The following is a 20,429-nucleotide window of genomic DNA, read 5'->3' as shown; positions in this document are numbered from 1 at the left end:
CTTTGTTTTTGCAGGACTCCACCCCGTGGCCAGCATTTCTGTAGCCCAGCTCACTTTTGTAACTGGTGAGGTTCAAATGGCTCACCTCTATCCCTGGGGAATACATAAGGGACATTGAGAACCTTGTACTGAATAGAGACCCACGGGTATTTTGAAGTCTGTGGAAGTGCATGTGTGTGTAAGTACTTTTGCATTGGTGCACAGGAGGTTCAGTGTATCAACAGGCATCGGTCAGAATGCCACACCCAGGATATGGACATGACTTTAATTTTGAGCATGTACATTGAAGTAGTACCGGAAAGGACCAGATGGCAACTGGAAATATGGAAGGAGCAGGGGAGTCTTAGCAGAAAGATGAGTGATGGGAGGTCACGGGGGTGGCAGTGTCTGCTCTTGAAATAACAGCAAAGAGGATCATAATGAAATCACTTAAAGGGGAAAAGCATTTTGACATATGTTAAAATGCCAACTCTCTGAGAATCAGTGGCTTTTAAGGGGGTTGACTGGGGTGGAGATATTCCAGAAGGGCTGGGCCCCGTTTTAGGATACTCAGAGAATCTCTTTAGCAATAAAAAAAAAAGAAGAGAGGCCTGAATAACTAGAGTAAATATGATTTCATTAAAGCCAAAAGGAGAAGCAAAGGGAGGAAAGGAAGAGGACTTTTCCTCCCTGCACGTTGGGCTCTTTCTCCCATCACTCCCCAAATTCGTTTCAAAAGCAAATGAATTTTTTACCTTATATGTTTCGCACATTGAAAATATCCCCATATCAGAGTTATAAAACACTTTATGCTTTTATATTAACCTATCCTGAGACATTCAGTTCTTAAATTGAACCTTTATTTGACTCAGCATAGCTGTCAATGTATTGATGTTTAGCATCCCAGAGATGCCAGGAGTCTGGAAGGTAAGGGCGTGTTTGTCCAAGAATACAGAGAGTTTAACTACACTGTGGATGTCTCAGTGGACAGTGAAGGTCAGGACATGGAGTCAACAATGGAAACAAATTATTGAGGGCTCAACATTGAAATCCACATCTTGATACAAGCAAGACCGAGCAAGGCACCAGACTCGGACGTGTCCCAAAAAGGTCATTAGAGGAAAGAATAAGTTGCTTTTTTTTTTATGTGCACAATTTATTCCTGAGGAAATTTGTATTTCCTAAGGATAACCACAGGATTCAGACATCATTTAGCTCATTCTTAATCATAGTTTTGGACAAAAGCCAAAGTTAGATGCATTAAACATGGGATTTTTTTTAAATACTGAAAGTGATCTTGGAGCTAACATGTGAAGAATCCTGTTTTAAGGAAATGGGCCTCTTCACATGGCGGGAGAGGACATGGTAGGTGCGTCACTGTGGTCCGCAGGTGTTTTGAGGAGGTGTCCGTGGAGAAAGCAATATGTCAACTTCTCTGCCTTTACGGGACAGATCATTAATGAGAAATTTCAGAAAAGAACCTTCGTGGGACAGGAGCTCACCACCTTGGAAGGTGGAGAATTAAAAACAAACCCAATTAAAGTTTGAGCAGAATTGACATCTAGGCACCGGGTTTCTCAGAGGGACCGAGAGAGTGGGCTCCGTTACCAGAAACAGGAGTCCGAGAGGCTGGTGGACGCCGGGACCGCCCGGGCCTGTCTGAAGGTGCTACATCCACAAGTAGACACGTCCACGTCCAGAAATGCCCCATGCCACCTCTTCCCTTGGACTTCCAACCCCGTTGGTCCCTTCCATTGTCCACATGCAGCCAGAAGCCTCTGATCTGGGAACTGGGAAAACCAGCCATCAAAACTCCACTGTTCCGAACCTGCAAGGCAGGGCAGGGAAAAGGCAGAGCAGGCTTCTCAGAGCGAACATGGCCCCTGTTGGCCTGACGACCCAGAAAACGCGTCTCTATTTAGTTCGGGTTGTGTCCCTGAAACTTACAGGTGACGTTTGAGCTGGGAACGGTAACAACGCGTTAGACTTGGGAAAGTGTTTCAAAAAACATTCCAGGTTGAGGAGACAGCAGGCACAGGTTCCTGGTGACAAAACAAGGCCAGATGCCTGCGAGGAGCAGACAGACATCAGGGCGACTGTAGTACAACTTATAGGGGGGGGGGGTGGGGGTGGGGGGTGTGGGGTGGGAGTGCGAGGGAGAGGCTGTAACAGACTGGGACTAGGTTGTTAGTACCCTGGTGATGTGTCCAGACCTGGTCTCAGAGCTGCAGGAGTTTGTCGAAGATAATTCAGCAAGAGACGGACACTTTCTAATTATCATTTTGAAAATATCACCCTATCTGCACAGGAAGAAAAAGGTCATAAGCCATGTTTTTGTTAGTACCTTTAATATACTTTATAATAAGTGAATTCATTTAAAATAGGATTAAGGGGATAATGTAGTTATATTTCTGACTTAAAACGTGAATGAAAAAGTATAACATTTCTATGGTTTGGAAGTGTTTTATAGCTTTTATGTATGTGTAACATATTTATTTTCTTTTTCCTCCATAGTTAATAAATTGGCCCGCCATAAACTTTTTAGTATGATATATTTTAAATCAGGTTGTATTTTTCAAATATTGTAACATTAGGTACATGAGCCCATTAATTTGAGCAGATCAGTAGGTTCTACTTGATCCCAAGATCAAATGGATCATGATATATTTTAAAAATCGCATTTGAAAATACATACAACTATTTCTTTGTCTTGTTATTGCAGAACAGATAAAAATAAAAGTTTCTTTGGATACCTATTTAGTTGTGTGTTTTTGACTCCCTGCCTTCTTTTTAGCACATTTATTTCTCTATGGCAACACACCTCGCTTTGACCATGTTAGAAGAGTGGTACATATGAAAATGCAGAATCTGTAGGTAGAGCTTTGGGTATACTTTTCAAATCAGAATTTTAAGGTTCTAGTGGCAGGGAATGTTATGCTTATGTTATAGGTGTCTGTTTAAATATTGACTGGTATGCACTCACCAAAAGAAAACAGGTATCAAGGCCTTTTTATCTTTCTACTTAAATATAAGCAAGGATTTATTGAGATTCTGTTAGGTCTTATTAGTCATTCTTGTTTGGTGCATAAGGCTAGGTTTTCTTTTGTGTCCTCACATTTGAGTATAGTTTTTTCTTTTTCTCTGTTTTTTTTTTTTTTTTGCTCACTTCATGTTCTGGGTTCTCTAATGAGGACACCGTGGTGACAGGAACTAGACTAAAGTCTCCTGTTCATGGCACGCATACACTGGAGCAGCAGTTACCAATGCAATGGCCCAGGCAAGCACGTCTGTGAATGCACAGTGGGGCGTGTGGACTGTGGCGAAAGGAAGAGAGGATGACCCTCGAACTTGGCCTGGTGCTGAGCAGCCGGTCTGTGCCGTGTCAGGGCTGGGGCTCTAATACTCCCCCTTCTGATGTTCCAAATGAAAGCAGATATGCAGCGTTTTCTGTGTTGTCACATTTAAATATTGGCCAATAGCTAATAGACAAAAGCAACAAAATACTGTGCTATAAAAACAAAATATACTTGGCTGCTGTAGGTTCGTCCTCAGTGTCTGGTCTGTGATCCTTTTTCGAGACCCCTCTGGCCTTTGTCTCAGGACTTTGCCGTGTGGTTTCCCTTCCTCAGAACATTGTTTCTGCCATCAGCAGCATCCTCCACTTCCTGTCGGTAATGTCTCTTTCTCCCGCAGGTCTCAGAGAAATTCCCTGGTCTTCCAGACCCATTATTATTGCATGCCATAATTCTTTTTTACCTTTAAGGGACTGTATATTTTTATTAATTACTGTCAGCCCTTGTGTCTAGTTCTGAAAGGTCCTCAAGACTGGGTCTGTGTCTCTCCTGATCCCCTAATGTCTTCTTCTTGGCAAGATTTCAGTAAACATGTGGGACTCGGCATTGAGGGAGCTTCTGTTACCTAAGGAGAAAACAGCCTCCCTGCCTAGAATGTTTCATCAAATTGATGATCAAGTTAAGGCAATGGTTTTTATCTGCAATGAGGTCACAGAGGGGGTCAGCTGACTGCTGTGTGATACACACACACAATGTGTTCAGTAAAATTTAAAAGCATCACTGTACGGTGAAGACAGTTCTCAGTGAAAAATTTGGTGTTTATGCAAAGCCAAGCCGATGGCAACAGAACGTCATTCAGAAGCCCAAGATCTGACTTGCTTCTGTAAGTGTCTTGCAAGTTATTTGTAACAACTTAGAATCCATCAGCCAGACATAAAGTTTGTAACATCTTAAACTTACTCAAAAGAACAAGGACTACTCTTGCATATGGACCTTGTGATCTATAGTTTTCAAACTGGGTTTCAATAGCCCTAGACAGGTAATATACCTGCATATTGCTGCATGCCAGGTGTATGAGAGTTGGAAGGGGTCCCTGAGAGATTGGCTAAGTTTTTTTTTGAAAATCAATGTTAACATAAAATATGAGAAGACCATATTTTAATATTGATTAGAAGATAAAACTATCATTCTGGCGCATAGATATTTATTAGGTTAAGTGAGAAGTACGTAAAATGTGCTTGAATGAAGGATTGCCAGAGGGAAATACATAAGCAAACAGCCCGTGTGTTTGGAAGTAGTTTGCATTACATCAGTGTAAGTGAAATAGACTAAGTCAGTAGAATTAGGCAAACATGACTCAGTCAGCAAGCTGTGTGTGTCTCGGTCAGCAAGAAATTCAGGAATATAAGGATGACAGAGAAAGATGTTACTGTTTTGATTTCTTTTGGCACCATTCGAAAGTTAGAGAAACTGAGCTGGATTTTGGCAGGAGCCTGTACTGAGAACATAACGAATGTTTAATAAGAAACAGTTTGAAGTGAATTTGAGCACTACAGGGTAAACTGCATTGTGAGCGCAGAAATTTTTCAGGTGCTACATCCGCCTGTTATGCCTCTTGTTGGCATGGATACCATGGGTACAGGAACAAAAAAACATAGTGAATGAGTCATATTTCATCTAATCTGCCTGGTGGCATTGGTGTTTGGGGGAATGCTTCGAATTGGTCAACTATGGGCTTAATTCTCTCACTGGTTTTTATAAACTTTCTGGATTAGTTAGCACATGTGATTATAGACCCTCCTGCTATCTGTCTATCTATCTACCTACCTACTATCTTTGTTATCTGTCAATAAGTATCTGTTCATACATCAAAATAGGAATATTTTTTTATACTCAAATGGTACTGAAGGGCTTACAATGCAATGCAGTATCCTTACCTTACTTCTTATCCACAGTGGATAAATCATTTAAATTCTAGTGGGTGGATTTCATATCTACAAGCATGTCTTAATTTGCATTTCTCCTAGAAGCAGATCCTGAGACAAGGAGTGAAATTCAAGTAGTTTATTTAAGAGAAAATGAGGAAGACGCACAGGGAAGGAGAGACAGCTGATAGGTTAGTCACTATAATGAGGGAGTGGAGGTTAATCTTACAGGAACAATCTAGGAAAAATATCCAACACACACCTCAGAAATCCCCACTTGCTGATGGAAGGAGATGCGTTGTTTGGACACCTTCTTCCATCAGTCAGGCAGCAGTGAGCTCTGCTCGGGGTGGTGGCTAATTTCTTTGTAGTTCCCACCTGTCCCAGCAGTGAGGCGAGCAGCCTGGGGTGGGAGCGCTGAGGCACAGACAAGCAGGTGGCAGATCTCTGGATCAGAGGACAACAGAAAAGCCCAGAGGACTTTGGGAAAGGGGCTGAGAGTGTCTGCTGTAATAATACTAAATGTCTTGATGTTCGATACTTTTCATAATCGATAGATTATTCTGCCCTAAAATAAGGACTGAACTCACGGCGTAGCCTCTATTTTCTTGCTCCCCCCAAATTCATTATAGTTGTTCCTGCGTTGCTTAGCCTGTATCTTTTAAATAACACACATCCTATTTGTCTTTAGTAGCTAGAATGTTTTGATGACTCCCTTTATAAGTTGAAAATATTAGGACCCACCTTCCGGCTCCCATAGTTCTCTGTTTTTTTTTTACTTTGTAGTGCTTGTCTTTTGTGTGTCTACTTTTATCCCTTAGTTTACTTCCCCGTATGTAACCCTACATGTTACAGGATTACTCTTCTGTAACCTATCTGAGCCCTGAACAACTTACTTACAGGTTGAGTGTGTCAGTTGAAAAATAATCAGTGCTATCAATAAACATATGCAATCTTATTCCAAATGCCAGCCAATGTGGGTTGGTTGGGAATCTCTACAGTGTTCCATTTTGTTCTGGCTTGATAACTCTTTTTTTTTTTTTTAATTTTTAAATTGAATCTATGGTGGCGACACTGGTCACCCAGGTGTACAGCTGGTGACCCAGGTGACCAGAGCTGTACCAGTCAAGTGTACGGCTCTGTAACACATCATCTGCACACTCTACCGTGCACTCACCACCCACGTTAAAAGTGTCTTTTTGTCACTACTTACTCCCCCTTTGCCTGCTCCTACCTGTCCCCTCCCACTTCTCCCTCTGGTAATGACCACGTGGCCTGATGACTCCTTATGCCCACCCTACCAGCTTCATCCTAGAAGTTTCTTTTATTATTTTTTGTTTTGAACTATTATTTTTAGATCTCTTCTATTCTTTTCCTCTTCTTTTTTTTTTTTTACCAGAATATATTCCCAAATTACTTTTTAAGGAATGGTGTTATTAGTGAAAGTGTCTGAGTGTACAAGGCCTCATATATATGAAGGTGCATTTTTCTTAACTTGCATGTTTGTTAGTTTAAATAAGTATGTGATTGTAAATTGAGCATTGTTTAATCCTTAAAATATTTAACACCCTTTTCTGTTCTGTTCTAACATTCTAGTTTATTTGTAAGTGACGTAGTACTGTTCCAGTTCACACTGACCTCTATCTCCAGGCAATTTAGAATATTTACTTTATCCCCTGTGATCCTGTGATTATGGGATGGTGTCTAGGTATGAGCCATTTCAATTACTAGACAGCCTTTTAATTTTTATGACTGGTGTTCTTTAACTCTGGGGAATCCCTTCTATCTTTCTTTTCTTAATTATCAAATCCTATTTTTTTCATGTTCTTTTCCTTTGGAATAAATGTTTGTAAGACATTGTATATCCTGAATTCTTTCTCTGTTTCCCGTTCTCAAAAGTTTTGTCTTCATGATGAAGTTAGAAGATTTTATTGGTTTTGTCTTTCAAATGTAATGAATTTATTTTTATCTTAGTTCTACTTTTAAAATTTATTTTTTGTTTTATTACTTTTTGTAACATTTTCTTATTGCTTTATGGATGCATTGTATTAAAGACTCTTTCATAGATAATACAGGACCCAAAATAGGAAGAAGAAACATTTTGAGATTACAACAAAGATTATTTTTTATAGGTTTTAACTTTAAAAAATATTTTTAGTGTTTCTTTAAATATCTCCAGGCGAGCCCTGGAGGTCTTTTTCATGTTTATAATAAGAACATAGTACATATTATTTGCAACAGGCTAGTCAGCAACAAGATATTAGGTTAAGGACACAAGCAGCTATGCAATATGCCTTAGAAAACATACCACCTTACTGTTTTTTAATTTTGAGTAGTAAGCCATTAAAAACTATTTTTATCATTATTTTATTAGTATTTCAGATAAGATAAATATGTGTCTTCAATCTACTTTTAGATCTATCAGTCTTACATATTAATAAGATGACTTGACCTTCAATTGTCCAGCAGGGCGGGACATCTTTGACTTCACCCTACATATTTGCTGGGATGTGCGTCTCACCCCTCCCTGGGAGGGTTACTTCTAACAGAAATAAATATCCATAATACTCTGGGGGGAATGTGGGCTGGGAGTTGAGAACTATGGCTTCAACCCCCTTGTAAAAGATCTACTCACTTTACAATCTTGGATTTCTCACTTTTCTGAGATCTGGTTTCTTAATTTGACAAATGAAAACAGTAATGTATCCCTACCTCATAGGGGTTTTCTCTAAGTATCAAATGTAACATCATATATGTCATTATTTGGAGCACTTAATATTGTATACTCTATCAGAAATTTAAAGATAAATAAGATATAGTCATTATGAGAAAACTTGTTATAGAAAACAATATTAGAATAAAGAACAATAAATGGTGTTCCAAAGTAATATTATTTCAAGAAATCATCACTGGTAGAAATTGTATAATTTGCAAGCTACTTAAGGCAGAACAACTTTTTCATTTTTAAAAACATTTTTTCTTTTGGGCCAATTTCTCGTTTGACAAAGAAGTAGATAAATATAACATTTTAAAAAGTAAAAAAGTTGTGATCAAAATTAAACACCGAGGAAGTGATAGAACTGACATTTAAAAACAATTCTGACTAAATCCCTCATTCTTGCTTCTTCACCGTAGATTTACAAGAGCGTATAAAATTCCAGCAGAAATTTGCAAGATTGACAGCATGTGTTATAGAATACCAGGAAAAATGGGCTTTCAAGAGCAAATACGTGCCCTAGAATCAAATGAAATTAGTAGTAACAAAAAAATAGCAGTTGATTAGTGAGCCTTTTAAAAATAATGTCAAATAGAGATGTCAGGTGAATTTCTTCAATGGTGATCACGCCTTTTCTGTGATGTGAATATTCAGACTACAAGAAAAATAGTGAGACTAGCAAGAGCTAAAAGCAGAAAGCTGCTGTCCCTCAAGTCCTTGAATGTGAATTCTATTGTTAGAGATTAGAAAGGATCATGCGCATGGATATCAAAGTGGGAATAATTTAACAAGACAGGTGTATTCTCGGGAAGATTCACTTCTGTATTCTCGGGAAGATTCACTTCTGTATTCTCCAGCAGCTATATGTGAAAAATCATCATGAACAAGCTCCAGAAAATAAGAATCACAGAAATCCAGGCTTAGAAAATCAGGAGCATTTACCCACATAACAAAAGTCATTCCGACCTGTGCCCACAGCCTGGACAAGTTTATATTAGCATAGAAAATATGGAGAAATGGTAGTTTAAATGAATACAAATAATCCTGGAGAAGTTTAAAAGTCAGGTGTTTAGTTGGATGTGGTCTCCCTGTTTGGCTAATGCACTGAAAGTTGGCTGATACGAAAACGATGATTTAGACCACTGGATGTTAATTGCTAGTGGGAGATCATTCCTTATTTTGTAGTTTAATAGCAATGATCCCTCAAATAACTGGCACATTGTGGAATAGTATGTGATACACGAAGTTTCTAATTACTAGAGAGTTAATACATTTTTGCACTCAAATAACCCTGGGAAGAGAAAAAGGGATCAGGTGTTTGGGAGTTGTATTCTCTAACCTAGAGTGGCACAGTGTGACCTTCTCCTTTGTAAAGTTCTTTGTATGGTTTGAGGTTGACAATGAAGTCATGTGTTCTGTACAGCAAAGAGGATATGACTGACTTAAAGAATCTGCATTTTAACCTTGACTCTGTTCTTTACTTAGATAATTATTTTGTTTCAATCACATCTGCTCCTTTGTTGATATAATGAGGGGATTTAACTACATGTCTCCTAAGGTTCTTTTAAGCTATAGCATTCTAGTACTTCCTCTATGAATCTAAATGGCAGTAGTATTTGTTGTGGATTCTTCCAGCAAGAACATTCAATACATCATGACTGCTCATAACCATAGCTTGTATATTTGCCCTCATATTCACTCTGGAGCTGGCCATACTACTGCTTTTGGCCAATGGGACATCAGCAAACACATTGCAAGCAGAAGCTTCAAAGCTATTTGTGCAATGTACCTTGCCTCCTTGGAACGCTGAGTTGGAGCTGCTACATAAGAAATCCAGTCCCACTTACTGGAGGAAAAGAGACTTATGTGGAAAGAACTGAGCTGCCCTAGCTGATTGCCATGCCTCTCAGCCAGACATAGGACTGAGCTCATCTTGGACCTTCCAGCCTTGTGAGTCTAGGTATTGGACATGAGCAACCCCAGGAAAAACCAGCAGAGGGTCCCATGCCGACTGAGGATGTCATGAGAAATCATTCATCCTTGTTGTCTTAAATCATTGTTTTAGGGCAGTTTGTTATAGGGCAATAAATACCTGAAATACCATTTGAAAAGGGCTTCACATACATAGAGTACTGAGCTCTTTCTACATTTAGATAATGAGACATTTTTTACTTGGTTACTAGAATAGAGCACTAAAAGAAAAGAGATCTCTATTTTGCTCATAACTATGTTGCCAGCACTTAATAAAATGCCAACACTGTACTAGTTTTGTATTGTTGAGTAACAAATTACCCCAAATCTTGGTGGTTTAATACAGAGCCACAGGAATTCCTTACATTAGGAATTCTGGTATAGCTTATCTGCTCCTTTGTTTTAGAATCCCACAAAATTGCAACCAAAGGATTTAGGAGGGTTGTAACTTTGCCTGAAGGATTGGTTAGGAAAAGATTTAGACCCAGACTTACTCATAGGGTTACTGGGAAGATTCAGTTCCTTGCAGACTGTTGGCTGTGTGGCCAAAAGTTCTTTATCGGTCATCATGGCACCTTGCTTCATCAGAGCCAGAAAAGAAAGACAGGGTGTCACCAATGTGGAAGTCTCTGTATTGAGTAACCTAATCATGGAAGAAAAGTCTCATTATTCTTGCTGTCTTGTGTTTATTGATCCCAAGGTATACCCTTACTCAAGGGCAAGGAATAACATGAGGATGGAGATCCAAAAAGGCAGAGACCATTGGGGTAGTGTGTATCTTAGAAGGTACAAGTCCCCATGCTGAACACATTTTTAAAGATGTGTAAGTGAATAACTAAGCATGATCAACAAATATAAATCAGGCACGGTGCGACCCGCTGGAGATCCCTCGGTAGTAATAACACAGTCCCTGCATTTTAGAGTATAAAGAGAGGGATAAAAGGAGTAAAAATTAATGCCCTAAAAAGTGCTAACCTTTAGTTCTTATGGAATGCATGAAGTACAGCTGGAATTCAAATAGCATATAATCAATGTTGTTGGGGAAATCAGGATGAAATTTCTTACAAGAAGGAAAGTTAAACTAGGATTTTCTGGATAACTCATTTTCCATTTCTTCAATCGAACATAGTGGAAGGAGGTGCATCTCACACAGAGAAATCATGTTGTGTGTGCGTGTCTGTGGAGCAGAGAGTGAGGGACCCACCCTTGAACTGGCAGGATGTTCTCTCCCCGTGATTTTTCTCAAACAAAATGTGCTCCGTTATAAAGTTTGCCGAAGAGACTTCTGGCCCCCAGCCTTTAGGTGACTCGGTGAGGGTCTCTCAGGGAAGACAGATAGCCCAGTAGACAGGAAGATAGAATACAGGTGCAAAGAGGAACCCAGGTATAATTGACTGCACCATGGCCCTGTCTGCGGAATTGTTCATGTTAATTGCACATTAGAGAAAATGGACTAAGTTAGTAGTTTTGAGCAAAGCTGTTCTAAAGCCAATCTTTTCAGATGGGAAGAGGTGTGACCCTGGGCATTTCTGAGGATGCCGCGTGGAGGAAAATTTAATGATCTGTTAACTCTCACATCTGTTGACAGTAGCTCGTGACTGTTACTGAACAGAGCAAAATGAGAGAAAAGTGCATTTTTTTTTGAAAAATGAGGGGCTTACTGAAGGGCTTATTGAAATTAGGCACAGAAGTGAAATGCAAAAAAACTATGGGAGTGTCATCTGGGAGGAGGGCAGGACTCTCTTACTATGTTTTCTGTTGGATACGTGAGATTGGCGAAGGTGGATTTGGAATATGGAAGAGCATGATTCAGCCTCCTGACAACTCAGAATCACAAATTCAAATCCTGGCTCTGTTGGCAATTAGTGGTGGGTCTTTGGGTAATTCTTAAACTATGAGTTTAACAATTCTGTGGACAATTAAGATGCCACTACTCACTGATTCGTGCTGAGAAGTCAATGTAAAAACGCTTTGCCCTAATAGGCATTTGTATTTTTCTTTTTTGGTTCATGCCCCAATGTTTAGGGAAATATAGACTGCTTTCTATCTTAGTGTCTGCCTACTATATATAAGGTGATGGACATTTTTGGCAATTAGGATAAGAGTTCGAAAAAAAAGTCTAAGTATGGTTTGGTAATGTAGAAATACATTTGTTAGAAAGCTCCAAGAAAACCTTGGGAGAGCAATTACGGAGAAGAGTGGCCAGTTCTATCATTGGAATTGTAATGTGTGGACTTTAAGTGAAAGTGAACTGCATGGATTCTGAGAGCGAAACACGTGGTTTCCCATTTGCAGTCTGAGTTGCTATGCGAGACCAGATGTTTGAACGCGCCCGATTGGTTGGCCACCCTGTATTCAGATTCACTGAGCAGCTCCGCGTATTTCTCTGTCCCTCTCTAGTTTTGGAAGGAAAGCCCTGGTTGGAGGATGCAGAGAAAGTCATACACCTATTGGTCAGCTAAGGAAAGTGCACAGTCACACACAGCTCCCCTGGGCTGTTTAGGTAGAGGCAGAAACCACAGACAAGCAATTCTCCATGCCAGCGATGCTATGGTCCTTTCTATTGATAATTATCTCTTACATATCTGAATAAGTGTAGGTTCCTGAAGGTGTAAAAAAAATGCCCTGGAGGTATAGCTAGCAAAAAAATTAACACTCCACTGCATATCCTAATTAGAATTTAATTAGGGAATTTAAAAAAATGCCAAGCACATGTTTTTAGCAAGTGCATAATTACTGACTTATTGCTTGTAGGTTTTCTACATATTTTTCATTGTAAACATCCAATTATAATTGTCATTTAGGTCAGGCTTTAAGAATTCAAAGTCTTATTCAAAATAATGAGAATGTGTTTCCTTAAGCATAATGTCCTCTAGAAGAGTTTTTACATCTTTTAATTTACTGTGTAGTCTACAGAATTTTCTCTCTTAGCGTAGAATCTGGGTGGTGGTTTCCTTATCAGGTGATATATTACCTCTTCAACAATGCTCCACGTGTTCTATTTACAGCGAGTGGGTAAGAAAAACAAAAAGTGACAACGACATCTGTGTTCTTGTTCCTGAGAGATCTGTAACAAACCGCGATGGTAAAATTCCAGTCTCCTTTTCGTGGTGAATGCGTTCCTAGTGTGTATGCCTCCAATGAGGACCAGACTTTTGGGATGATTGACAGCATATCTGTCTTGACTTGCTCCTGATGATATTCAAATTAAAGTCACAGTTGGAAAAGGAAGCTGTGTGCGCCATGTGAGTTTCAGTGAAGGTATGGAAACTGTTCCCAGTTTGATTGGTGACCACTGTCACCAGTTATTAAACACCACAGCTGATGGAGGGTAATGTGTGATGTTGATTTCTTAATCACACCGCCAATACGGAAATAATAGGTTGCTACGGCAATAACCATTACCCTCTTTCTGATGGTATTTCAGGGCCTTTTATGGCTCCTTCTAATGACAGTTGAACTGTTTGGTCTAATGAGTGAGAAGACTCCAACATCTTTATTCAAAAGTCACTAATGATAATTGCCACCTGTCACCTCACTCTCTAGAGCCCAGAACGTATGTCCACTGAATCCCATTACCATCACTGCGTGTCCACATCCCAATTTTACTAGACTCAATTAGCCCTAATTTACATAGGATCCAAAGATGGGCGTAGTGTTTTCTCTCTAATTCATGTTTTCTGTTACATCTGAATATCACTCAGCTCTAGAAACATATGCAAAGCGTTTAATGAAAAAGTCATAAAAATGATTTAGTGACAGAGTTAATTCCAGGAAGTCAGGAGAAAATTCATCACTGCCTTCATTTTTCCATTGTGAAGCAATGGGTAAGAGCCGGGCATGCGGAGTGTAATAGACCTGGAGTTGAAGTTCTTGTTCCCTCTCTGAATAGCTATTGTTTCTCCAGGCTAATCAGCCTCTCTGAGGTTCGGCGTCTGTCTCTAAAATGGGAATGACAATAGTGAGTCCCTGAGTGTATGTGGTAAATGTCAGAAGGAAGCTATTGTCATAGTATCTTCATCACTGTTATTATCATCATTATTCTGACCTCACAGGCTTCTCCTTTCTACCCACAACTCGGCGCCTCACTTAGTTTCCAGGATAAGTACGTGACTGGGATTTTCTCCATGTGGAACCAATAAATCCAGTCATGAGTGCGGCACAGAATTTTTGAGTCATTGTTGAAGGGATCTTTCTGTGAGTAGCTACTGTACTGTTATTCTCTGGACTCAATTAGAAGAGCTAGAAAATGATAAAAAAACACAGGAATGAAAGGAATAAAAGAAGGAAACAGCTAATAAGCAAAATGCACACTTGATGGAAGACATTGGTGCTCTCATTTTCACAACCAAAGCGTATGAAGGAGAAAGCAGGACTTCTATTCCATAGCTAAATAAACTCAATGTATAAAGGGGATGTAAGTGTAATTTCAAAGAGCTTATAAATAGTGGAAATGGTGTGGTTCATTCCATGTCTTGGTCTAAAGACGTATAAGCTGGATGACCTTTTGAAGAATTTATGAAGAGCAATCTGTTTAAGGCCTGCACTTAGGGAATGAAGCCAAAGAATGTATCGAGGGAAGCAACAATGACATATGCAGCATAAATTTTGCAGGAAATCAGGGGCCGAAATCTTTCTTTGTACATGCTTACATTGAAAAATACAGCAATGGGAAAATGGCATACAAGAAGCACAAATGTAATCATTTGACCACATTTGATATTGATCAGATTCAAATGGAAAACATTTGCCAATTTTTCTCATCTATGTAATAGACAAACTAAAAGATGGCTATTTTCGGCCAGCAGTGAGTCAGAGCTCTATGGAGGCGGCGGCGAGTACCGGGTGGTGGCTGCAGCAGCGACTCCTCTGAGCTGAGAGTTTCCAGCCGTTCCCGACTCCTTCCTCCCCCTTCCCTCCCCCTTTTTTGTTTTCCATTCCCCTTCCCCTCCTTTCCCCGTCCCCGACGACCGGATCCCGAAGAGGCAGCTGCATTGGCAGCTGCTGAGTTCCCGGTGAAGGTTTTTCATTTCTCCCATCCCCGTCCCTCCCCACCCCATCCATTAATATTATTCTTTTGAAGACTCTTCATTGTCAAGCCGCCAAAGTGGAGAGTGCGATTGCAGAAGGGGGTGCTTCTCGTTTCAGTGCTTCTTCGGGCGGAGGAGGAAGTAGGGGTGCACCTCAGCACTATCCCAAGACTGCTGGCAACAGCGAGTTCCTGGGGAAAACCCCAGGGCAAAACGCTCAGAAATGGATTCCTGCACGAAGCACTAGACGAGATGACAACTCCGCAGCAAACAACTCCGCAAATGAAAAAGAACGACATGATGCAATCTTCAGGAAAGTAAGAGGCATACTAAATAAGCTTACTCCTGAAAAGTTTGACAAGCTATGCCTTGAGCTCCTCAATGTGGGTGTAGAGTCTAAACTCATCCTTAAAGGGGTCATACTGCTGATTGTGGACAAAGCCCTAGAAGAGCCAAAGTATAGCTCATTGTATGCTCAGCTATGTCTGCGATTGGCAGAAGATGCACCAAACTTTGATGGCCCAGCAGCAGAGGGTCAGCCAGGACAGAAGCAAAGCACAACATTCAGACGCCTCCTAATTTCCAAATTACAAGATGAATTTGAAAACCGAACCAGAAATGTTGATGTCTATGATAAACGTGAAAACCCCCTCCTCCCTGAGGAGGAGGAACAGAGAGCCATTGCTAAGATCAAGATGTTGGGGAACATCAAATTCATTGGAGAACTTGGAAAGCTTGATCTTATTCATGAATCTATCCTTCATAAGTGCATCAAAACACTTTTGGAAAAGAAGAAGAGAGTCCAACTCAAAGATATGGGAGAAGATTTGGAATGCCTCTGTCAGATAATGAGGACAGTGGGACCTAGATTAGACCATGAACGAGCCAAGTCCTTAATGGATCAGTACTTTGCCCGAATGTGCTCCTTGATGTTAAGTAAGGAATTGCCAGCAAGGATTCGTTTCCTGCTGCAGGATACAGTAGAGTTGCGAGAACACCACTGGGTTCCTCGCAAGGCTTTTCTTGACAATGGACCAAAGACGATCAATCAAATCCGTCAAGATGCAGTAAAAGATCTAGGAGTGTTTATTCCAGCTCCTATGGCTCAAGGGATGAGGAGTGACTTCTTTCTGGAGGGACCTTTCATGCCACCCAGGATGAAAATGGATAGGGACCCACTTGGAGGACTTGCTGATATGTTTGGACAAATGCCAGGTAGTGGAATTGGGACTGGTCCAGGAGTTATCCAGGATAGATTTTCACCCACCATGGGGCGTCATCGTTCAAATCAACTCTTCAATGGCCATGGGGGACACATCATGCCTCCCACACAGTCACAGTTTGGAGAGATGGGAGGCAAGTTTATGAAAAGCCAGGGGCTAAGCCAGCTCTACCATAACCAGAGTCAGGGACTCTTATCCCAGCTGCAAGGACAGTCGAAGGATATGCCACCTCGGTTTTCTAAGAAAGGACAGCTTAATGCAGATGAGATTAGTCTGAGGCCTGCTCAGTCGTTCCTAATGAATAAAAATCAAGTGCCAAAGCTTCAGCCCCAGATAACTATGATTCCTCCTAGTGCGCAGCCACCGCGCACTCAGACACCTCCTCTGGGACAGACACCTCAGCTTGGTCTCAAAACTAATCCACCACTTATTCAGGAAAAGCCTGCCAAGACCAGTAAAAAGCCGCCACCCTCAAAGGAAGAACTACTTAAACTAACTGAAACTGTTGTGACTGAATATCTGAACAGTGGAAATGCAAATGAAGCTGTCAGTGGTGTAAGAGAAATGCGGGCTCCTAAACACTTTCTTCCTGAGATGTTAAGCAAAGTAATCATCCTGTCACTAGACAGAAGTGATGAAGATAAAGAAAAAGCCAGTTCTTTGATCAGTTTACTCAAACAGGAAGGAATAGCTACAAGTGACAACTTCATGCAGGCTTTTTTGAATGTATTGGACCAGTGCCCCAAACTGGAGGTTGACATCCCCTTGGTGAAATCATATTTAGCACAGTTCGCAGCTCGTGCCATCATTTCAGAGCTGGTGAGCATTTCCGAACTAGCGCAACCACTGGAAAGTGGCACCCATTTTCCTCTCTTCTTACTTTGTCTTCAGCAACTAGCTAAGTTACAAGATCGAGAATGGTTAACAGAACTTTTCCAACAAAGCAAGGTCAATATGCAGAAAATGCTCCCAGAAATTGATCAAAATAAGGATCGCATGTTGGAGATTTTGGAAGGAAAGGGACTTAGTTTCTTATTTCCACTCCTCAAATTGGAGAAGGAACTATTGAAGCAAATAAAGTTGGATCCATCCCCTCAGACCATATATAAGTGGATTAAAGACAACATCTCTCCCAAACTTCATGTAGATAAAGGATTTGTGAACATCTTAATGACTAGCTTCCTACAGTATATTTCTAGTGAAGTAAACCCACCCAGTGATGAAACAGATTCTTCCTCTGCTCCTTCCAAAGAACAGTTAGAGCAGGAAAAACAACTGCTTCTTTCTTTCAAGCCAGTAATGCAGAAATTCCTTCACGATCATGTTGATCTACAAGTAAGTGCCCTGTATGCTCTTCAGGTGCACTGTTACAACAGCAACTTCCCAAAAGGCATGTTACTCCGCTTTTTTGTTCACTTCTATGACATGGAAATTATTGAAGAAGAAGCTTTCTTGGCTTGGAAGGAAGACATAACCCAAGAGTTTCCCGGGAAAGGCAAGGCTTTGTTCCAGGTGAATCAGTGGCTAACCTGGCTAGAAACTGCTGAGGAAGAAGAATCAGAGGAAGAAGCTGACTAAAGAACCAGCCAAAGCCTTAAATTGTGCAAAACATACTGTTGATATGGTGTAACTGCATTTGACCTAACCACTGCGAAAATTCATTCCGCCGTAATGTTTTCACAATATTTAAAGCAGAAGCACGTCAGTTAGGATTTCCTTCTGCATAAGGTTTTTTGTAGTGTAATGTCTTAATCATAGTCTACCATCAAATATTTTAGGAGTATCTTTAATGTTTAGATAGTATATTAGCAGCATGCAATACTTACATCATAAGTTCTCAAGCAGAAGGCAGTCTATTGCAAGGATCTTCTTTGCTGCCAGTTATCATAGGCTGTTTTAAGTTAGAAAACTGAATAGCAACACTGAATACTGTAGAAATGCACTTTGCTCAGTAATACTTGAGTTGTTGCAATATTTGATTATCCATTTGGTTGTTACAGAAAAATTCTTAACTGTAATTGATGGTTGTTGCCGTAATAGTATATTGCCTGTATTTCTACCTCTAGTAATGGGCTTTATGTGCTAGATTTTAATATCCTTGAGCCTGGGCAAGTGCACACGTCTTTTTAAAAGAAACATGGTTTACTTGCACAAAACTGATCAGTTTTGAGAGATCGTTTAATGCCCTTGAAGTGGTTTTTGTGGGTGTGAAACAAATGGTGAGAATTTGAATTGGTCCCTCTTATTATAGTATTGAAATTAAGTCTACTTAATTTATCAAGTCATGTTCATGCCCTGATTTTATATACTTGTATCTATCAATAAACATTGTGATACTTGAAAAAAAAAAAGATGGCTATTTTCAGAAATGGAATAGGAAAACATAATTTTATGATGGGAGCTGTATCATGCTAGAGAGATTATCATGAAAAAAATTATAAAAGGGAGACGATTTAATTTTCATGGTGAAGGGTTATGTCAAAGGAACTCATATCCATGCCCAGTGCTCTGAAGTTAAAAACAGACACGTTTTTAAATCGCCTTGATAATTAAGATGATCTTTACTGTAACAGTTAATTCTCTCTCATCGAAAATATTACAACTTGGCTAGGAAACAACGATATGATTTCCATCTCTATTCTGAGAGTAATTCAATAATTATGTTGTTGAATATCACTTTATAATTATAGATAATTACAACATGGCCATAATACTATACCTCCTCCAGTTGAGAGATGGAGTCTCTTTCTTCAACCCTTAATAGGACCAGCCTTGTGATGTCCCGTTGTGTGAAAATTCCCAGCCCAACCCTCAAGAGACCCCACAGCTTCCATGGGGGGTGACGGAGGGCTGCTCTTGGGATCCTTGGACTGCCATGTCGACAAGGCAAGGCAAGCCTGGTAGGGGACAAGAGGCCAAATGGAGGAAAGTCCCAGTCGTGCCAGCCCTCCAGTTCCAGTCCTCAGGCAACCCACCAAGTGACCGCAATTGTAAACGCCTACCTAGCCAAGCTGAATCCGGCCCAAACCTAAAGACCTGCCCAGCTGATTGTAGCCAAGATGGAGACTCAAAGAATCAGGCCCAAACCTAAAGACCTGCCCAGCTGATTGTAGCCAAGATGGAGACTCAGAGAATCATGAGCTAAATAACTGGCTGTTTTTTTTAACTTGCTAAGTTTTTGGGTGGTTTGTTATTGCAGCAAACCTAACCAATTAAAATTATGCCAAGCCATTCAAATGTCCTAGTTTTTGAAAGTGCTTTCAAAACTGCAATAACATTTTAATAGTTGTGTATATGTGTGTGTGTGTGTGTGTGCTTTCAGATTTTCTACTCAGGTGATCATGTCATCCATTACAAAGACAGACAGTTTTATTTCTTTCCACTAAGGATACCTTTTATTTCCATTTTCCTGTTATTGCTTTAGCCAGAACTTCCAGTATAATGTTGAAAAAGAGTGATGAAGAGAAAGCTTCAAGTTACTCACTCCTAAGTATGATGTTAGCTGCAGCATTTTTGTAGGTATTTATTACTAAATTTGAAGTAGCTCCCTTCTGTCTATAGATTTCTCAGAGCTTTTATCATGAATGAATTTTAGCATACCATAAAATTCTTGCCACAAAAAAATAAAATAAAATTTTGCGATATACAGGAATGTTGATTGATTATTGAAACAAAGCTGCTAAAGTGATTTATACTAATAACTCAATAAATCAGAGAATGGTAGGCACTGTAAGAGTGGCTTAGACAAATTGCTTATGATTCTGAAGAAAGAGTAATTACTTTCTATTAGAATAATAGGGCAGCTTTCAGATAGGAAAGGGTAACATTTGGTTTGTGTTTTGAAAGATCTATAGATCTTTAGAGGAAGGTAAGCTAGCTGTTGAGAAAAAATGTCATAAAGAACAAGGCACAAACAGAGAAGGTAGTTGCAAGGGTAGGTCATAGAAGGCCCCCAAAACTTATTTAACCCATGGATTAGATGTACATTCTCCTACATGTGCTTTTGTTGTAAGGTATAGTGCTCTGTTTGATACTGTAAAATATAATATAGCTTATTAACAATGTTTCATTATGTTAATGAAAGCAATCTTAATTTCTTTGGGGACACATTTTCACCCTATTATGGGAGGTCTTTCATTTTTAAAGCCCTTCCTTCCTTCCTTCCTTCCTTCCTTCCTTCCTTCCTTCCTTCCTTCCTTCCTTCCTTCCTTCCTTCCTCTCTCTCTCTCTTTCTTTTTTTCATGTGAGATATAGATACACATATAATCTTTCTAGCTATTGAGATCTCTCAT

The 20,429-nt window shown here is 40.0% G+C and overlaps 1 protein-coding gene across 1 annotated transcript; it reads left to right on the top strand.

Annotated features, from left to right (window-relative positions):
- The first annotated feature begins 1,855 nt into the window (after positions 1-1,855).
- LOC128627673 (eukaryotic translation initiation factor 4 gamma 2) lies at positions 1,856-18,472 on the top strand. Its single transcript, XM_053666789.1, has 2 exons — positions 1,856-1,928; positions 14,894-18,472. Exons 1-2 carry the CDS (start codon positions 1,856-1,858, stop codon positions 17,713-17,715), a joined length of 2,895 nt encoding a protein of 964 aa, XP_053522764.1. The 3' UTR covers positions 17,716-18,472.
- Positions 18,473-20,429: the final 1,957 nt, after the last annotated feature.

The sequence above is a fragment of the Artibeus jamaicensis genome, unplaced genomic scaffold (genome assembly GCF_021234435.1).
Source record: "Artibeus jamaicensis isolate MK-2021 breed Jamaican fruit bat unplaced genomic scaffold, CSHL_Jam_final contig_464, whole genome shotgun sequence".
In the NCBI taxonomy this organism is placed as follows: domain Eukaryota; kingdom Metazoa; phylum Chordata; class Mammalia; order Chiroptera; family Phyllostomidae; genus Artibeus; species Artibeus jamaicensis.
Note: the sequence above shows the minus strand (reverse complement) of the source record. Positions and strands in the feature narration are given on the sequence as shown.